The following is a 21,850-nucleotide window of genomic DNA, read 5'->3' on the forward strand; positions in this document are numbered from 1 at the left end:
CAAGGCTAGACATTCTTCAAGACAGAGTTCTTTAAGGTGTGGGAGCAGGCCATCCCCATGTGCCAAAAAATGAGCCAGTGGGGAAGAAGACCAGCCTGGCTGAACAGAGAGATTTGGCTGGAACCCGGGGGAAAAAAAAAAAAAAAAGAGTTTATGACCTTTGGAAGAAGGGGCAGGCAGCTCGGGAGGACTACAAGGACGTCATGAGGTTATGCAGGGAGAAAATTAGAAGGGCCAAACCCCAACTAGAACTTGATCTGGCTACTGCCAGAGAAGAAAATAAAAAATAGTTCTATGAATACATTAGCAACAAAAGGAGGGCTAAGGAAAATCTCCACCCTTTATTGGATGCAGGGGGAAATACAGTGACCAAGGATGAGGTACTTATTTTGCCTCAGTCTTTAATAGTAAGACTGGTTGTTCTCAGGGTTCCCAGCCCGCTGAGCTGGAAGGCAGGGAGCAGAATGAAGCCCCCATAATCCAAGAGGAAATTGTTAGCAAGCTACCACACCACTTAGATGCACACAAGTCTATGGGATCAGATGGGATCCACCCAAGGATACTGAGGGAGGTGGCAGAAGTGCTCACCAAGCCACTTTCCAACATGTATCAGCAGTCCTGGCTAACAGGGGAGCTTTCAGTTGACTGGAGGTCAGCAAATGCAATGCCCACCCACAAGAAGGGCCAGAAGGAGGATGCAGGAAACTACAGACCTGTCGGTCTGACCTTGGTGCCAGAGAAGGTTATGGAGCAGATCATCTTGAGTGCCTTCACATGGCATGTACAGGACAACCAGGCAATCAGGCACAGTCAGCATGGGTTTATGAAAAGCAGGTGCTGCTTGACTAACCTGGACTATGACAAAGTGACCCACTTAGTGGATGAGGGACAGGCTGTGGATGATGTCTACACAGACTTTAGTATAGTCTTTGACACCATTTCCCACAGCATACTCCTGGAGAAACTGACTGCTTATGGCAGGGATGGGTGTACACATCACAGGGTAAAAAATTATCTGTGTGGCCGGGCCCAAAGAATTGTGGTGAAGGGAGTTAAATCCAGTTGGCAGCTGCTCACTACTGGTGTTCTCCAGGGCTGGGTATTGGAGCCAGATCTGTTTAATATCTTTATCAATGACCTGGACAAGGGGATTGAGTGCACCCTCAGTAAGTTTGGAAACATCACCAAGTTGGGTGGGAGTGTTGATTTGCTTGAGGGTAGGAAGGCTCTACAGAGGGATCTGGACAGGCTGGATCAATGGGCTGAGGCCAATGGTATGAGGTTCAACAAGGCCAAGTGGTGGGTTCTGCACTTGGGTCACAACAATCCCATGCAGTGCTACAGGCTTGGGAAAGAGTGGCTGGAAACCTGCTCAGGGGAAAAGGACCTGGGGGTGTTGGTTGACAGGTGGCTGAATATGAGCCAGCTGTGTGCCCAGGTGGCCAAGAATGCCAATAGCATCCTGGCCTGTATCAGAAGTAGCGTGGCCAGCAGGACTAGGGAGGTGATCGTCCCTCTGTACGCAGCACTGGTGAGGCCACACCATGAATACTGTGTTCGTTTTTGGGCCCCTCACTACAGGAGGGGCATTGAGATTCTGGAGTGTGTCCAAAGAAGAGCAACAAAGCTGGTGAGGGGTCTAGAGAACAAGTCTTATGAAGAGCGGCTGAGGGAACTGGAGTTGTTTAGTCTGGCAAAAAGGAGGCTCACGGGAGACCTTATCACTCTCTGCAACCTCCTTTCAGGTAGCTGTAGCGAGGTGAGTGTCAGTCTCTTCTCCAAAGTAGTAAGCGATAGGACAAGAGGAAATGGCCTCAAGTTGTATCAGGGGAGGTTTAAATTGGACATTAGGAAAAATTTCATCACCAAATGGGTTGTCAAACACTGGAACAGGCTGCCCAGGGAAGTGATTGAGTCACCATCCCTGGAGGTATTTAAGAGACACGTAGATGTGGTGCTGAGGGACATGGTTTAGTGGTAATTTGGCAGTGCTAGGCTAACGGTTGGACTTGATGATCTTAAAGGTCTTGTCCAACCTAAACGATTCCATCTGAGAAGGGGTGAGGCAATTGCACTTTTACTATAATTATTTCATTTACTGATGGTAAATTAAGGATTTACTTATGGTAAACTGTACTCTTGGAAACCTTGTTTTCTTATTTTTGCTTTTAAACATCAAGACATATTCAGTATCATTCAATTACCCAGAATAAAATTGTGATCACTGAAGAGAATTTGCAGTAGAAAAAGCAATAACAACAAAAAGTCACCTTAAACTCTAAAGAATCGAATGACCCCAGACCTAGCAATAAAAGATACCATTCAAATTTGTTATGTCCAGTTAGGCTTGAAAAGATTTGCTATGTCCACGAACATAAACACATTATTTTAGTTTCAAAGATAATGACACAGTCAGTCCAACAAAACCAATATGAATAATTTCTGATCGTTTTAAATCTTTCTTCATCATAACAGATAGAATTTCTCACTCTTAACTTATTTCACGACAGGTCTTTAACAATATGTTTTTTCTTTGATCTAACTATGAAATGAATTAATTTTTTATCATTTAAAAGCAACAGTTTTCAGAATTTTCAAACCCTATCAACCAGAAATGTGCAGAATTCATCTCATTTGAAAAACAATGCTACAGAAGCCAATTGATAAGTTTGTACTGAATTTCAACATTTGTATTATTTTTTATTTTATAGTAATCTACTTCTATTTAGGTCTTAAATACAGTATCCCTTTAAAAGAAATAACTCCATCTGCAGATAACAGACTAACTATCACAATTTGTTTCAACACATCAGCATTCCCAAATACTATATTCTTCCGCTACAAGTTTAGCCTAAAGGAACTCACATATGAAATTTGAAGGAACAGAAGTAGCTAAATCCATGCTTTACTGACACTTTCTTGCTCCTGAAGTTTTGATCCATGAAGAAGAAAATATTTTAATCCTTTTTAAAGCATTTTCATTATGTAAACCTCTATATACGGATAAAACCTTCACAGTTACAATCATACTATCACTCTATTCAATTCTTATCGTGAGAGCAAATATATTATAATTTTGCTTTAATGAATCCCATTACTACTGCAGAAAAAATGTCAGGTTTCTTAGAAATCTTCCATTTCTCACCTTTACTGATGGTTACGTAATGATTTCTAATTACATTTTTCCGACTTAAAATTCATATTAAAGTATGCTGACCACCCAGTGATGAAAGTAGATGTGTACCTGAATCATCTTAATTTCAAAAACTACAATATCTAAATTCTAGGCATTTCTGTAAAACAAAGTTTGCCTTATTCAAAATATAGCATTCAGGAAAAAGTATATTTTAATAATATTGGTCATGATGTACGAAAACCCTTTGTTGAGCAGCAGAAAAACAAAATCAGGTATAATATTTTGTATTTATGATAAAAGTATTTCATTACCAAAGACAACAGGAATTCCAGCTTAAACCCAGAGACCGATAGTTTTATAAAGCTTTGTTGATAAGCAAAGTAAGCTTTTTTTCTGTACCTGGAATCTCTCTCTCTTCAACACTGTATTCCAGAGATCCAAAGGAATAATTAGCCGGACTGATTGCAGGAGTAGAAATAAAACTTGTACAGCCAATGGATGAGTTGATTTCAAAATAGTTGTGACCGTGATTCATTCGGTGAAATTCCAGAGAAGATACTATTGATGTGCGCTGCTTGGGCTACAAGAAAAATAGAAGTTTGGAGTGAAAAATACAGACCTACTGTATAGTTTTCATTACTTGACATTTAACAAATTTACCTAGGGTTTCTCTCTTTTTACTGTTTTCATTTGGCTCAAAAGTTATACTAGTAAAATCATTTCATATGACAAGCTGTGCTGATGTAGAGATCATTTCCTTCCAAAATTTGGATTAATCTTCATTAGAAAAAATGCATGTCTTCATTCTAATCAATTTAATTCAAAATAAAATAGGGTTTTACAGCCTTGCATATAATAATTGCAATCATCTTTTGATAAGAAAGGGAGCTCTTCACCAGCTGCATTGCTGGGTACATCTTGCAAAACAATTAGACTGCTGATGCCTATATAATTAAATTTACAAAATAATACCAAGCACTCATAACTCAAAAGCAACTCTCTGCTGTTTATTCAATTTATGAAGGGCTGCCTTAAATATTCAAAGACTGGAATGTCTGAAAGCTGAGGGGAAAAGTGTCAGCTTAAAAAGCCCACATGAAAATCAAACATTCTTCATGAGTTTTCACGGAATAGTGAAAAACTTGATACTAGTTTGTATCAAACATTTTCTTTTGAAGTGAACCTCTGCATTGACCCCACCTAATGGCTGCGCTTTGGACTGTGGAGCAGCTTGAGAGCATGAGAAACTCGTTCCTTTTGGGTGGATCTACACCACTAGGTACATTACAGGATTGTACAAAATGTGCTCCAATTCCTCATGGCCTCTTGACCACAGGACCACACTAAAGCTAGCCCAAATTAAAACCAATGAAACCTATATAATGTGATCATCAGGTCAGCAACAACTTTTTCACTACACAGCTCTGTTCCCATTACACTGCACTACTTATTAATATCGACATAAACTTAGTGCTTGATGGCAGGGACTATAAGCCACAGACCACTGATGATTTGCAACGTCATGCTAAATAGTCCGTTGTAGCACTCATCTGGCTCCATACTCAAAATAACCTAACCCCGTGATGCTCCTTGCTGCTTCAGGAGCAATGACATTAAAAGCCTCCTCCAGAACAGAGGAGGCCCTGCATCCAGGTGTATAGATGTCTGTATGTTTATTTCACAACAGTGAAAAACATCTCAGGAACTGCTGCCTCAGATAACCGAAGCTGGAAAAAGGAAACAGAGAAAGAGAATAAAGGGTGCTTCAATTCCTCTTGTTTTAGCATGTCAGGCTTAAGAGGGCAGAATATTTGTAAAGGTCAAGAATTTGCTACTTATTAGTGTCAAGACCAAATTATTGCCCCGAGAGCAATACGATCTTCCTCAGACCATGAGGCTATTCACCATCCCTCACTTAGAACTACCTGTTAAAATACAATCTGTCCTAGTGGAGTAATTTTCAATTTTGTTTGTGGTCTATTTCATGTTTAGGTTATGAGCCCTGCAATATTCGTGTTAGAAATAAAGAACTAGACTGTTTTCACTAAAAATTCACTCTTTCTATCAAAATTTCAGACAAAAACTTAAACAGACTTAGGTTTGCATAATGTTGATTGATTGTTAAAGTTGCGTTGGGCACCATGTGAATTAACTGTGTCCTGTTAAAACTGAGAAAAATAGCAAAGGGTAAATTTGGGCATTCATCTGGAACTCACGTACAGTCTACTGAAGGGATTTACTTTCTTTAATAATTAAAAACAGCTTCTGCTTTGAAAGGCTGACTCTTAGGGCTAGTAATTTCATGGGAGAGTTCAATGAACAGGGACAGACTCCAACATCAAACAGTCTTGTTAAAAGTCATTGTTTGGGACCTGAGCCAAAATAACTCTCTGATCAGACCAAAAATATTCATGTGTACTAATTAAACCTAAAACACACACTCTTGCTAGACAACAAATTCATCAATGTCCTAATTATTTCTAAAACTGAAAAAGATCTCCGGTCATTTAGAAACATGTTCCTGGCCCTTTCCCAAGCAATGGTGTCTTTGTGGTTTTGCAGGAATTCAGCTCCTGAGTTGAAATGATGACGCTTCAAGTAACATGATGTGCAGGAACTCTGACTATTCAAAAACTGAGACAGTTCCTACCTAGAAAGGCAGCTGGGATGGTCTAGCTCAATATTCCTAAGCAGCTTCAAAAATTCCTCTGGCTATTCAGACTATTCAGACCAGTCAGGTGTCCAACCACTTCTTCAACTGCGTGCCCCTTTCTTGGAGTCAGAATAGCAGCATCTGATTCATCATACGGCCTTTTACTAACTTACGGATCATCAGCTGTTTCACTACACCTTAGTGTAGTATTACAAGCTACTGTAATATCTTCTAAAAGTTTCACAAAAACATATGCGAGGTCTTGGGGAGACAGAGGGGGGAAACAAACAAGCAAACAAACAAACAAAACCCCACCCCAAACTGTTCAGAAGCATTTTTAAAGATCAGTTTAGTTTGCAAATGTTTTGAAAATGTGTCCATCAATAAATAGCTATGATTTGCTCTGGAGACATGAGTTAATGATATAAAATAGTCTAGAATGATTTTCAAAGGTGGTTATGGAAGCTAGAAACATGTTTTCTGTTTGTTCGTGCTAACATGCAACCATCTGCTAACCTGGGTCATACAAAATACCTCCTGTATTATTTTGGGCTTTGACATTATTATTATTAATTCAGACAAACATATCGCAGTTTAATGTGTCTTTCCAGTCTAAGGATTCTGTTCAGAACCTCACACAGCCTCTAGTGCTCTACAGCATAACACTTCTGCTATATCATTTGGAGTTAACAAGGTCCATCTGTCAAGATGTGCCAATAATTTTTCTACATAATTACACAGGAATCTAGCATCCGAGCTTTTGTAGCTAACTAGAGGAGCCTTTTGCACTTTTTCTGGGCCCTTTAAAATGTTATGTTGTTAAAGTATGCTAATTGTTCATTAATATATGCTGAGACATGCAGTAAAGCAGTTTGTGTTTATTGCATCCCTCGGTCTGTGTCTCCCTAAAGTGCAGTTTACACAAAAACTGTAGAAAAAAAAAGTTTTTTTCTACAGTTAGCATTAAATTCAGTTCCAGATTTAGGTAACTAAATTTATAGCATAGCTATTTACATCTACACTGGGTATCTAAGCTCCAATTACTGTCAGTTGAGATCTAGTCAATACAATCAATAGAGTCCAGAGAACAATTCACCTCACCCAATCACCTTGGTAGTAGTTCACTTGCCTTAATGCAGGTATCCACTGGCACTGGAGATTCCCTGGGGCATCCCACCTGGCCTCCAGCTGCCATCCAGAAGAGTGCAGGTCTCCCCTACGTGTGCCCTATATCCTACCTGAAAGCCTCCATGTACATGTCAAAGACACCTTTAAGCAGCCTCAAATGACACTGGCTATTTTTATGCAACTGAATTGAATCCCACATCTCTACTGATCACGATGGGAGATTAGATATCCAGATCAGGCAGAGATTCTTACATACAGAGATGAAAGTATCAGTGTTTTAGTCCCAGATTGAATTCTACCTCTAGCTCATGTGTAGACACTCTGCATACTTTACTTCATTTGTTAGAATCTAGAGCCAAATTCCAGCCTTACTGGCAGAATGTGTAGCCAGCAATTAACGTGTCACTTACTTACTGGAGTCTTGTACCTTGCTTTCCTGCATCAGATCTTTCAGAGCTACTGCTTGAGATCTCTAAAGATAGATCCTGAGTAATTCTAAGACTATTTGCTATATGCAATACCATAATATGCAGGAAATGTATTCAGGGGTCAAGGTTCTATAGCTGTGAAGACTGTACAAACACAAAACTCTGTCCCAAAGAGATGATGCTTCCTTGATTTTTTGTACGAAAGCCAGCTTTGCCAGTCATTAAATGATGTCTACCTCATACTACTCAGAAGGTCTGCTCACACTTCGATAACCCTTGTGAAATTGTAGCCTACTTATGGCTTAACTTCAGCCCCATATGTGTAATACATAACCACATGCAGATTTGTCCTTAAGTATATTTTCTCTATCCATTGCATTCATGTGTTTAATTTACTTGTTATGTGTATGCAATCTCTTTAATGACTGATTTTGTTTACTTTAAAATGTTTCTTCATGACTATTATTTCAGTTGTCATAATATTGACCTAGAAAACCTTAGACTATCCTAAAACAGCATACCAAATCAGGCTAATGAAGAAACCTTATCATCAACGCAAAATGAAAAATATATCAATCAAAATCTTTAAAGATATTGCAATAAAAAGATTTACATAACTTTCAAATCAGGTCTAATAAGAAGACTATTTTCATGTTATATCAGTAGTGAACATACAGACATCAATGAAAGATACCTCTTTGAACACTGCAAAACAGGAAAGGCATCAAAATACACATACTGAATTACCTTTCTATTAAAAAGACAAGTAAGGACTTACTTAATGCTCCCATGAATGGAAGTTGCATGCAAATTCTGTCATGCTACCATGACATGCGTGTAACACTATGAGTATGCAAGGGATCATTCAAATATTTTTCACATTTAGGTGAGGAAGTAGGGCAAAATTCCTTTCCCAATTTAACATGAAAATATTTCTCCAGCGTTGTAGTACTCCACAATATAAGCTTGTGACTCCACCTTCTTTTATCTTTGGGATTTGTGTACGCAGCACCGCCACAGTCTGTAAAGAATTAATTCTCACAACAATACCGTGCACTATGGCAGAACTATTAGCCCCGTTTTACAGATGCTGAACTAGGGTATAGAGCTCTCCCAAGGGACAGATGTGTGGCTCATTAAATCACTGAGAACCAATAAGCCTGAGGAAATTCTGCCTTTGTCAAATCCTGCCAAATTCCAGCTGCCTTGCATAATGTAACAACTGGTTTCCGTTGCGTTATACCATGCAGAGAATGTATGATAGAATAGAGAAGTGAACCCACATGCTCAAATTCTAGCTAGCAAATAAAATACAGGCTTATCAAAGAAAGAAAAAGGCTGTAGCCCCTTCCTCCAGGCTCATCTCAAATACATAACACAGTACGAGTGTAGCCACATGGCTGCACAAATCCCTCATTTTGGTACCTGCCCAGATGATTCCATTCTTCTCATTCTCTGATCAACTCACTCCCACTTCAGAAATTTTCCTTTCTCCAGCTTCCTTCTTTCTTAAGATTCCATTCTCTTTCTAGTCACTCATTTTCCCTTTCACCCCTTAACTTGTCTCAGTTTTCTCCCATCAATTGCTACATTCCCTCCAAAACAACTTATTTTACTCTAAAACACCCTTCACAGTATCCTAGCTGATTCCAGTTCTGCTTGGTCTTCCAAAACTTGCTTCTATGCTTTCTCTGTGATTTTGTCATCAAGGTCTCTCAAACAAACTCCCTAACAGTCCTATCTCACACTGACTTTATCAGTCACTGCATCCATCTCATTGTCCTTCAAGGCATCCAATTTTAACCTCTGTCCTCCCTTTCAAATATAACTTTCACATAGCTTTTATGGTTCCTTATTCTCTGTCCTCTGCCTCAACATCCCAACATACCATCTCTGTTTCTATCGTTGCCTCTTTTGCTCACGTACTGTCCTGGTTTGAGGTAAAACAGAACCAATTTTGTTCAGTAACTTCGCTTCTTAGCTGGGCCTCTTCTAACTACTGAAATTAACTGCATATTGTGCAGACAATGTTCACTCTCTCAGAGTGATAAGGCCAATTGTTTATAGCTGATACCCAGGCATGGTATGCACAGAGGCTCCTGCTTACACTTATTGCTATAACACTCAAGGCCAAACAACTTTGTTATTTGCCACGTTGGAGGGTCGGAAGCGGAAAAGCATAGTGGGGTCCCACCTGCAGGGAGGAGCGGACAGGACAGGTGACCCAAAACTGACCAACAGGGTATTCCATCCCATCTGCCTCATGCTCAGTATAAAAGCTGAGGGATCAAAGGGTCAGGGGCTCTTCCTTCAATGGCTGACGTCTGAGGAGGACTCTGTTCGTCTGCCTGTGATCCGAATCCTGACTCCAGATCCGGAATCCAGTTCCCGTCCGTCACTGAGTCCAGCCTGGGACTGCCCCAGTGCCAGCCAGTGATGTGATTGTCATCTCGGGAGCTTGATACGGTTTTGTATATATTTTTCATTATTTCTTTTTATTTTATTATTAATATTTCATTAAAGTAGTTTAGTTTCTTCTAAACTCTAAGTCTCTTTTTCCTCCTCTGCCTCTCTCTTTGTAGAGGGGTAGAGGGGAGCATCTGTCGGTCCCGTCTGGGGTCCCTCGGGTCCCCAGTGGTGGATTTGGCCTAAACCACGACACGTACACTTACATAAAATCCCATAACATTCATAATTTTCTTGGTAACATACAGCCTGTGAGAGGACAGGCTCCTTCACTTACTCCTGTCCCCAGCACCTCAGTTTCGATTTGCAGAAATCAACAGGCCTGACACGTTCTCATCAGTCAGTGCTGCCGCCAAGAGTTATTTGATTTATGGGATCTGAACTAAGATGATCAAGTAGCCTTGAAGTGGCAAAAACTGGAGATTACAAATGTCCTGCTTTGAGGTAGAACAGAACCAATTTTCTTTTCGGTTATTTTACTTCCTTCCTTTCTGGGAAGGGAGAGAGAGATTAAAAGAAAGCATCTGTCGTTTGTTTAGTGGCCAGCCCAGCCTACACCACGACAACAATGGATCTTGATTTGATTCATCCGTGTCACCTAGAAGTGAAAGACTGCGCTGAACTATTACTAGACTCCTGAATCAATTATCCTGTCAAGCCTCAAAACACCATGTTAAACAACTGAAGACGCATTGTCTTTTTAATAAGGTAATATAATTTCCTCTTTTTTTCATTTCACAGAACCTTATCTTAAATTATGACTACAATTAAAAATAAAATATAGGCAGCTTCAGCACCTATCTTGACATTCTTGTTTTTACTTCTCAACATCTTAATTTATTTTAAGAGCAGAAGGCAGAAATTACACGGTGGCTGGCAACAAACATATCCCAAGCAGCCACAACAAGGAGCTTAGAAGAACGTGGGAATTTGAAAAAGAAAAAAGGAGTTAAAAAAAAAAAAAAAAGATAAATGGTTTCACTTCTTTAAACTGCAGATTCTTTTCATTAGTAAAAGTATAATGCATTTTAAAACTAAATTCATTTTTGATGGCATCATAGTGTCAAAGTCCTAGAAATTTCTGTTTGACTGGTTTTTGATTTAGAGAAAGACATCTCTTGCTTCCTGCATGAGCAGCAAGTGCATACTTCTTTACAGTAATCTCATGACCCATCAGCAATCTTTGATCATTTCACTGTTAGTGACACACTCAGGGATAGCACAGACACATAGCTCTTATCTGTAGCCTGTGGTTAAGAAGTCATGCGATGTGACTCTAGGTACCAAATATCCACAGTGCTTTCTGTTCTTGAGCTTCTGTTCTCCTCTGTGCACGTTATACCAGCTTCTCCTTTTGGAGTATGTAACCAAAGGTCAGGGGGTTGCTGCTCCTTTCCGCCTTCCACCTCTGGCCCTACTTCAGAAGACACATGAGACTGGGAATAAATAAGGGAAAGAATGGATCTTCTCCCAGTTTCCATTTTCCTTGGCTTCTACTTTCATTTTAATTGCAACCTTACTGCAGCTGGGGGTTGTGAGGTATAGCAGTCCTGAATGCTAAAAACTGTAACACCTTTGTAGTGGTTTCCCTCTTTGACAGATGTGACCAGATTTTGAAGACACACCAATACTCCTATCCTGGGAAAATGTTGCTTGAAATGAGATCCAAATTGCGAGAGATAAATTTGATAAATAAGAGGAATGTCTTATTCCTCAGCTATAAAAAGTTTCCAACTTTCAAAGATTAAATAAAAGTGTTATTTTCACTGAAGCAGCTGGAAAATAGATGTAAGGCCATTTTCTTCAAAAAAAGCGCAGCTTCCAGCACTTAGCAACTTCCCATTTTGACCTACAGATTATGAAAATTGCTTACATCATTCCATTTGTGTATGAAAAATTTTTAAGGGGCAAGGTGACGGCTGTTTTTAAGTTGCATGCTATGGACAGTATGCATGTGTGAAAACGTGGTACATTTTTGGATGATGATAAAGGATTACTCAATAACTAAGGTGCTCAAAACTGCCCAATACTACACAGAAACAAAGGAAAACGCTATGAATTTGGTAAGATACTCATCAGAGCACAATAGGTAAGGCTTTAATCTTCCAGATTCTGGGTGTGTTACTCTTTCCAAGCATTATACATACCAGGGCAGGGCAATTGGCATGGATTGGTTCACACCCCTACTATTAAACTTCATTAGCCCTCAGAGCAGGGCCTTCAAAGCAGAATTACCTATTAGGAATAGTCCTTGGCCCATTCAAATTCCCAGTCAGGTCTGACAGTGGATACTTTTGGAGACAGAGAATTGTACAGGACCAAAACTATACACAGGACTGTGTTAACAATTCAACAGTACAGATGACAACCTTCCAGAGCTCAGAAGCTTATTTTACTAATGTAGATGTACATATCTACCTTTCAGCATCTGAACTATCTTTATGCTCAGTATTTCACCAATTTGGTCTGTTACAAGTTCAGATATGAAATTCTTCTGTATGACTTATGTTCATATTGAATCAGGAAACACAACCTAGAGAATCTGTCCAGGTAAGCAACCAATTTCAACCAAGAAAGCATATGAATGTAAAAGTGATATTCTAAAAACATAAAAACTCCTGACAATAAAGTGTTTTGCTGCTTTAATTTATACTTGTGCTTTAGTATCCTGTTGAACTGCAATTAAATGCACTCACACATACTGTTTGCTTTTTTCATTAGTATTGTGTATTGGGTAAATGTGTTTATGTTTTCATATTATCTCAGCTCTAATTAAAATAATCTAAATAGAATTATGTTTTATAGTTACTTGTCATAGGAGATCTTTTACAATACATCTCTCTAATAATAGTTTGGTTAATGTTGTTATTAAATAGTCACAGAGTTTCCATTATGCTCTAAGGATTTTTTTAAAAAATATCCTCCTCTGGAGCTGTTACATGTCTTCTACCCATTAATTCTGCGGTAAAACGGGGTGGGGTGGGGGGTGGGGTGGTGGAGAAATCAGTCCTGTGAGAAAATTCCAACCATAAACTTTTTTTTTAATTGGTAGTCAGTATTTCAGAATAACAGAATTTCATAATGTCTGTCCTACTTTCAGTCACACATAGAAGAATTGCTAACCTCATCTTAATGGCACTGACAGTATATCTTTTACTTTTTTGTTTTCCTCTTTTTAAAGGGCTATTTAGGAGCCTTATTTATCTGTTTCTTTCTTTGTTTATTCATTTCAGCCTCACTAGAATGAGGAGGTATCAAACTGTGTGCAGTAGATTTGCATAGACACTTTAAAGGTTTAGAAACACAAATATGTATAGAAAGTCTTTTCGGCAATATCTCTCCATACCTCAGATCAAGGTCACTGACTGCTGTCAACTACCTTAAAGTGCTTCCAGCGCTAATGGATATGGGCAACCTTGGAAAGACTACGTAATGCAGGAGAAATCTCCAGACCAGGCACACCAATGATGAGAGCCCATCTGTGGGCCACAGAATGCATCTTGATTTTAGTGGGTTTTGGGAGTGCTCAGTACCTTTCAGAATTTCATAAAATCATGTACACAGGGGTGGCTTTTACCTTGGAGACGATGGGTTTGATCCCCCACAAAATCATAACTCTCGGTAAAGCCTTTTAAGTCTTATTTGCGTCTTGTGCTAAGCACAGACGACAGTGCACAAGGTTGCACAAAAGTCCAGCACCAAAACATACCAGAAAGAGAAGTGCGCACCCAAATGGGAAGCAGAGTGTGCCTGCACAGTATTTCTCCATGGTGATTTTCCTGTTTATTCCCTGCCCGGCTGAGCATGCCGTAACTTGGGCTGAGCACAGAAAGCAGTTCATAGGAGAAAGAAGGTCCTTACACCCCAGCTGTCCTGTGATCTCATTATGAAAGTAAGTGGTGAGAACTTATTACATAACTGTGTTCTCCAGCCCTCCTTTTTATGACAAAATGAAACAAAGCAGATTTTTTTCTTTTTTTTTTTTTTTTGTGTTGGAAAACAGGGGCAAGAGATGCATCACAGAGTTCTCACGCTGGTGCGACAGCCTGCAGTGGGGATTTCACTGGTGTTCCCTAAGCTTGCAAAGACAGTCATGTGCTAATTCAAGCTAAGTGTGACAAAGGATGTATTTAATTTGGGAAGATCTAAGGGTACCGCAGTAGGGTGTTGGCATAGGGGAGGAACCAGGGTTATTTCACCATGGGTAAATAGTGCTACTAATCCACTTGAAAATCCGATTTATTGAACTATTGGTCATGAAAATGTATTTTCTGGAACTGTGATTTTCCAGAGTTGCCTCAAAGATGATTTTTTTTCTTTGTTTTTGTTCAAACTAATTCCTGCACCTAACTGCAAAAAGGATGAGATAGTAATTTATATTCAAAAAAATTATATCACTTTTTAGGTCAACTAGAGAGGCTCTGGAGCACATATCTTATACAGCTGGTCTGTCCGCTCATGTCCAGGCTGCTATAGTGGGTGGAACATTGTGGTCCCTCTCTTTCCCTATGCCGAGATGAACTACATCTACATAGCTATGCCAGGCTCACTGTGCATGCCCAAAATAGTTGTACAGTAGGCAAGGCACACCTGGTACCCCAAACAAGTGGGATAGGTCTATCAGAGGCTACAGATTTCCTGCAGGATTCTATTACTACTTGCAGAAAAATGAGACAATTTCTTTTCTCCTCTAACATTTAAACTATTGTCTTCTATTACAGTGCTAAGAGGATCTCTTTACATCATTGAAACGACACTCTTAGAGAGTTTGCACATAAAATGGGGAAAATACTAATGTATGACAGATAAAAATCCAAGCCACCTTTAAATAATCCACATTTAGTCATCAAAAGCTGTAGCCACAATTAGCCATTTGAAACATATCTTAGAAAGACAAGAAGAGAGCATGCAAATGCTGAATTGCATTTAATACGGAATGTAAAAGGTGAAAAGTCAGAATTCAATTTTACGAGAATTGCCAATGACCCACTGACAATAGAAACAATCTCTTAGGAAAAAAGGTGCTCTTTTTCCCTCTATGTATATAGTTTATTTGTTCAAATGGAGCTGAACAAATAAATAAGTTAACATAAGGAAAACCTTATTAAATTGAGTGGCTAATACAAAAAATACATGAAGCGTCACACACAGCCCAATTTTGTTTAGGCTTCATCCAGACCAGGAGCTATAGGAATTGTGGTAGAATAAGCTCAATTTTACTATAACTTTCTAAAATTCCATCCTGATAAGGTAAGTTATATTTTACTACATATACACCAAAGTAACGAAGTTAAAATTGGAAGAGAGCCTAAAATTTCAGAGGACATTAGTTAACACATTAACCTACTTGGTCTCCTACCATATGTCATTTTTTCTCCCGTGTGCTGTTGGTATACTTCACAGAGGCCTATGTCTTTAACTTGAAACTGTGTTTGTCAAAATCATCACTTATCAGCTTTCAAGATTTAAAAACTTAGTAAGACTTGACTGGACAATCTGGAAAACACAATCAAGCGATTCAAAATCTGAATTAAATTCTGTTTGTTCCTTATCTGCATATATGTAACTTTTCAACAAAACCTCTTTTTCAGAGACTGACCCTGTGAAAACTTAAAAACAAGATGCGTATTTGCAAAACGCTAGATCACAGGTACAAGCGATAGATAAGGTACACAGATAAAAAAGCACACAGATCCCTGAATTACTGCTAAGTGTGCTAGCTTCAGGACTGGAAGCAGCAGAGGTGGGTGGCACTGTGGCACTGAACTTAATACTGCTTCTGAGATCTGAGTCAGTATCTCTCCAGAGCGCTGCACTGTGCCAGGGAGATACACCATTTCAGTTCAAATAGGCTTCAGCTTTAGTAATAGTACGCTGAATTGAATAGCTGAGACCTATCCAAAGAAAGTTTTAGATAAATTTCAGAGAGCAATGGGATCTCATGAGGGACGAGCAGTAGGGTCACAACAAACTGCAGGTTTCTCACCTCAAAATTCATCATAATTAACCGAAGAAAGGATGAATTTCCAGAAAACTGAGTGAAAGGTTGGGGGGAAATAGAAATTCCCAGCCAGGTTTTGCGACGGCGTGTTTTTAATATAAGAAGGGGAATAATTAGGGCCAGGTTAAGAGACAACTAGAAGGAAAAAGACAAAACAAGTTTTGAGTGCACTGTGAGGAATCCCTTAACTGTCCATGACCCAGACCCCCTGGATTTACACTTTCTGCATGAGATTGTTCCTTTCTCACACTTCCCAGCTGTGGTACTTTCACCCCATGGGCTGCCAGTGCAGCATCACAGCCTCCCTCCTCTTCAGGGACCCTTCATGCAGCTGACAGGGTTCCCCACCAGCTGCATTTGGTACGTGAGCATCTGCAACAGGAGAAAGGAGAGGCCACTGTGCTGTGCTAAACCTCACATTCATACAAATATCTTCAAAATGTGTCACGTGCTGAAGCATCTATGTGCACTGCCACCACGTGAGCTGACCGGCAGTCTTAGAAAGAAAAGGCCAAAGAAAACAGGAGGCAGAATGACCCCCACCTCTGCCTTCAAACCCAGCTCACCAGGTTTCGCTTTTTTCACTCTCTGCCACCACTTGCCCGCACCAGACTGGTGGGAGGAAGGAATCTTTGGTCCCCTCTGCTGCTGCTTACACAGAAACACAGTGTTTCTCCTCACTGTGGGCAAACTGTTACATGCACAACACGCCAGGAGAGAGAAGTAAGTCTATAAATGAAAATAACAATATGAGTTGAAAGGCCAGACTTCCCTGGCAGCTTCACCCATGCTACCAAAGCCTGCCTAGTGCAAAACGAGCTGCTAAAGAGTTTCCCATTCTGCCTTTCACTGGCACCTTCCTGTGCAGGATGCATAAGACATATGAAAAGGGGAAAGGAGTGACAGCTGCTTTGGAAATGTATACGATCTCTGGTTTAGATCTGTTTAAAATCTGTTTGTTTGCTAGAAAAGTGCAAAGAGGCCCTGGCAGACAGCAGAAAATTAATTATTTTGCATGCATTGTGTAACACTATTCATTAGTTTTCCATGAGTGGTGAGAGGTCAGTCAAGAATAGAATCCTATTGTGTTAACCTTCAAAGAGCTTGCCATGTAATTGAATGCAGCAGGCATGGAATAAAGGAATTAAATACGCAGGCAAAATTAACACTAATGGTTTGCAAACATCACATTGCAAGTATCTAAAACTTCTTTGTCTAAATTCTTGGGTTGAGAACTTGGGGGGAGGTGATTATGTAAGCAACAAAAACAAAGACTGAAGGAATGTGCATAAAATACGTGGAGAAAGGAGAAGCATAATGGGATCTGAATGCTATAGTGTATCCAACTTTTCGTGTATTAGTGCACAGATTTACAATATACGTTAAGCACTAGCCTACATGTGCCCTTCTGCTGCTGTTTTCTGCATAGGAAGTATGCCACATGTAGGGCCACATGAGAGATATTTTAGCAAACAAGGTAAAGTTCTGGCCATATATATTGCACAGCTAACTTTTATTCTGCAGAACGATGAGAATACTGGGAGTCAGTAAATGGTATGATTTAAATTTGAAAATAGCTCCCCAGAATCTGCTGAATCCGTTCAGAGTTAACTAGCAGGAGAACATCACCATTCAGTGTTCTGGGTCCATCTGTTGGCAATATCATGATGGAAACAGCTTTTTAAATGCTATTTTCAATAAGCTATCACACAACAGCTTGTTCCAACAATATTCCAATACCTTTCTGTTTGCTTGCCGCCTACTATAAAAAACAGCTTAGAGGGAAGGAGGCATTTCAGTACTATACTGATGTAAGATGGGAGGGACAGAGAGACTACAGGAACAAGAAAAATGAGAAATAACTATAAAAAGAGAGAAGGAGAAGAAGCTATTATTTTAGACCCCCTGCAATCTAGATATAAACCAGGAACCCAAAGTACTGTAATTTCAAAGGGGAATGGTCTGCACCAGCTAGCCATTAGAATTTTTGTGCATCGACAGTGTCAGCCATAGGAAACCAATGGCTCACAGAGAGAATTAGCAGGTGCACTTAGTGATTACCTTTAATTCTGCAAGGCCTTCTGAACTGTGTGCTCCAGTGAGTACCGAAAGGAAGATCCACCTCCATCACTGTAACACACCCACTTCTGTGGCACCAAAGCAATCTGTTCTACATAGTTCTTACCAAAATAGAATGCATCCATCAGCTTACTTCTCAAGTAAAACAAATGCCAGCAACACACTGATGATACAAAGTCTGCATCCACTGGCATCAAAGTGGCTCAGTTGCGGAGATCAGCTCAGCAATGAAGAGCAGATGGCTGCATTTGAACCCAATAATGGGCAGGAGAGCAACAGAATTTCTTTTGGTTCACACCAAAAAAAGTTTCACAATTAGTCAGTTCAGTCTGTAGTTGTCACGGCTAGCTTTGACACACCTAATGTCACACCTTTTCAAGCGGGGAACTAGACAATCCCCTGAGGCATCTTCTGACCTATGTTATACTGTGATCTTGCAATTCTAAAATAAACTCCTCTATGCTGATTACCTCTATGCTACTGAATTAAGTTCTAAGACTTATTTATTTAAAGATTTTATTTTAAAAGGCTGTACTCCTTAGAGAATTACAACAGGCACTCAAGTTTTCCACGCGTTACGCATCTTGTTTACCGAACACTATTAGAAATACATACAGTTAGGAAGGATGAAAGTCAAGAAGCGATACTATATAAGAAGCTAAACTAAAGAAGGTGTGAAACATTATGGGACCATGCAAATGGAGATATAGAAAGAGGAAAGAAAAGCTAAAAAAGTAACAGGGAATTAATACTGATAAAAGCATAACATAAACTCAGAAAAAAACCAAACCATAAATAAAAATAAAAAATATTACATTCATCATTAATGCTATAAGAAAAATGTACTGATATCTCTCTGTACATTGTTGGGCTATTTCACAAAATATTCTGTCTTCTGCTATCAAGATTGCTTCCTAAGTACAGAAAATATTTTGTTCTGTTTATCTGCCTTTGTCCGATTCATATGTGTATAGTGACAACATCCTTGTAGAATAAGTGTATCATAGCTTGCTTTTAAAATGAAAAGTACACGAGGATGCTTATGGTGATCACTTACCTGTGGACGTATAACTTTCACTATGTTTTTAAGTGCAGTGTCTGGTGATGGAGGAGAGCAGTCAGGTGTTGGGCCTGTAGAGCTGTTTCTATGGTTACCAGATCCTGGTGCGGTAATTGCTACCTGAGGTGCATTATCTGTGAATAAAAATAGCATTTATGTGAACTTACAAATACTTCATACATTTTAAAATAAAAAAAAATATTTTGAAAACAGAATGCTAGTCAGAACACTACCGCAACTTACAAAACCTGTTTTAATTTAAATGTATTTGGCAAGGAATATATCGCATATCTACACTTATTTTGTCAGCTCATACATTCATTCTAAGTCAAGGCAGAATATAGCACTCTCTTAATACCTAAATAAAAGAAGGCACAATGCAAACACAAATATTTTCCTTTTGTTACCCTGAATTACCGATTGTGTATCCAAGTACTATCACTACAATAGGGGTGCCTTAAAAGGGAGCTTTCTAATGCAACTCATATCTCATCCTGGAAAATCCTAAGACATAAAACCCAGTTCAACAAGTTATATAAACACGTACTCAACTGAGAGCATGCTAATATCCACCAGTGACAACCTTCCTGGACACTGTGAGCGATGTAACAGATCAGCAAGGATTAATTGCACGGAAACGTACTTGGCTCCTCTGATGAAATGTCCATCCTCCATAGAGCTCTGCACTGCAGTAGCTCCCTTTCTAGCAGTACCTCAGCCAGATAACCCACAACCGGCTTAAAAATGTCTACATACCTGCAGGTACATGGGAAACTGCTGTTCAGACATATTTTGTGATGCTGTTACCACTTTATGGTGCTGTGAAGGTCCATCAAAGGGACTTAAAATACCATTCTTACCTTCTCTAAATGTTCTTAACACTGTTTGAACAATGTAAAGTCAGTGAAAATCAGGTCAGAGGATAGAGAGGACTATGAAATAAGGCACAGCTTCCCAGCTGTGATGGTAATCAAGCACCAGAATGACTTAGCAGGAGGCCAAAAGCTCCACATTACTTCATGCCTTTAGAATTGTATTATTAAAGAAATGCTTTACTTCAGATTCTGGGGAAAATGTCATTGCCTGTGCATGGTTATAGTGGTCTTCACAGTGTCTGTGAATTTATAGAGTACTTTTCTTTGTGGGTCACAAAGACATGTGCTCCGTGTTCCTAAATGTGCTATAACACCTGCAGCTCTGCATTAAGACAATGATTACATTCAAATCTCATGTCTGTGGGCCTCAACTGACAGCCTGCAGAGTTCACAGAAGCAAGCCTATTTATTTGTAATTGAGGTAGGTCTCCAATACGTGCTTTCAATCTGTGGGCAAATCCAGTCCAGAAAAACCCTAACTCCAAATAAATAAAAGCAGCTCCAGTGCTGTAAGCTGTGGAATTTTTGCCTAACCAACTTCTGCAGGAACAAGCATAAGCTCCTCCATCTGCACAAGTTGCAAATGCCTCCATGAAAGCGATGACAGAAGCTTCTCCCTCTTAGTCCTGAAAGAATTCTTGGAAGTGTAACAGAGATATCAAAGGGAATGAGATACCCAGTTACATTGAAATAGCTAACACAGGATACAGAGGAATAGCTGCAAGAATGTAAAGTTTATGGCCTTTCCAAATTACAGATAATTTCATAGCATGGATGATCCTAAGAAACACTCACTGCAGAAACAATACATAACTGGATGAGGTCTTAAAGATTCTAGTCAAACACAGACCAACAAACTGTTCTTCTAAAGCAAATATCAGCCTGGAATCTTTCAGCAACACAGTTACACTTAATAAAAGTGTAAATGAAAATTCAGGTGGCAGTTTTGCAGACATCCAAAATAGAGACATCCTCAGATGTTACCTCATGTCTGACAGAGTGAACCCCCCCACCACAGAAACAGACAATTCCAACTTTGTTGAAAAGTATCTCATCAAAACTGCCAGCCCTTTAGGTACGCAATCTTAACACGTAGAAAGGATCTCCGTGAATCATCGAAAGTGTGCACAGAAATCTTGGATACGAATTAATTTCATTCAGAAAGTAATACATGTGTGTTAATAATAACATGTGAGCTGGTGTCTAACTGAAAAACTGTTCACATGCAGCGTGTGAATGAGTATCCTGTGATTTGAAAGCCTAGATCATCAAAGAAGACATCCCACCAAGGCCTTGCCATACTCTTCGGAAATCTCATAGTGAGAATGAAAGCTAAATATGAGTGTTAGGAGCATCTTAATTGAGCTGAAAGTCTCATCCTTTGTTGCTCCAGAATATGAAATATCATCTTCTTTCACTCTATGGACACACTCATAATAGATAATTATCAATGAACCTCCTTGACTGAGGAATCAGAGACTTGCTTTGAGAGAGCACTGCACTGTGTTTGTGGAGATACCAAACAAGGGACTATACAGCCGCCATGACATATGGTAATACAGGCACCACTTAGGACGCTAAGGAATAATTTAGAGTGAGAAATGTTCCACGTGAGTCTAGTTAGGCGTACTTAATGCACTTATTTACTTGCTGGTGTGAGGAACAAACAGAATGACTGCCTCTGACAAACAGCTAAACCTATAAAGAACACAAACTCGCCAGTCCTTCAGCAGTGCCTGAGTTTCTGTCACAGGCTGTGGGGCCTGTGGGGCTGTGCTTAAGCACAGCTGTCCTTTAGCTGTTTAGCACATGAAAGCCTTGCAAGTGAAATCAGGAAGTCTTGCAGATGTGGACGTATCTCAAAGATGCATCCCTCAAAGGACAGATAGTTAGAAATACAGATTGCTTCTGATGGTAACAAATACAGTTTTCTGCCCATCATTTCATTGTGTTTCAAGGCTTTGTCGACAGTCACCTCAGCTTAGTTTACTCACACTTTAAATATACAGAAGAGGTTAACAGAG

At 39.5% G+C, this 21,850-nt stretch overlaps 1 protein-coding gene across 4 annotated transcripts in view; it reads right to left on the bottom strand.

Moving 5' to 3' along the window:
* The window catches only part of ANKS1B (ankyrin repeat and sterile alpha motif domain containing 1B), a gene marked incomplete at its 5' end in the record, with an annotated part of 460,979 nt that overhangs the window by 276,542 nt on the left and 162,587 nt on the right, over positions 1–21,850 (bottom strand). For all 4 annotated transcript variants that reach the window (XM_082485311.1, XM_082485313.1, XM_082485312.1 and 1 more), the window contains 2 exons: positions 3,536–3,716; positions 18,949–19,085. In XM_082485311.1, coding sequence (XP_082341437.1) covers positions 3,536–3,716; positions 18,949–19,085 — 318 coding nt within the window. The remainder of the gene's footprint in view (positions 1–3,535; positions 3,717–18,948; positions 19,086–21,850) is intronic.

Source organism: Vanellus vanellus, assembly GCF_965231255.1.
Source record: "Vanellus vanellus genome assembly, chromosome: 1".
Lineage (NCBI taxonomy): Eukaryota > Metazoa > Chordata > Aves > Charadriiformes > Charadriidae > Vanellus > Vanellus vanellus.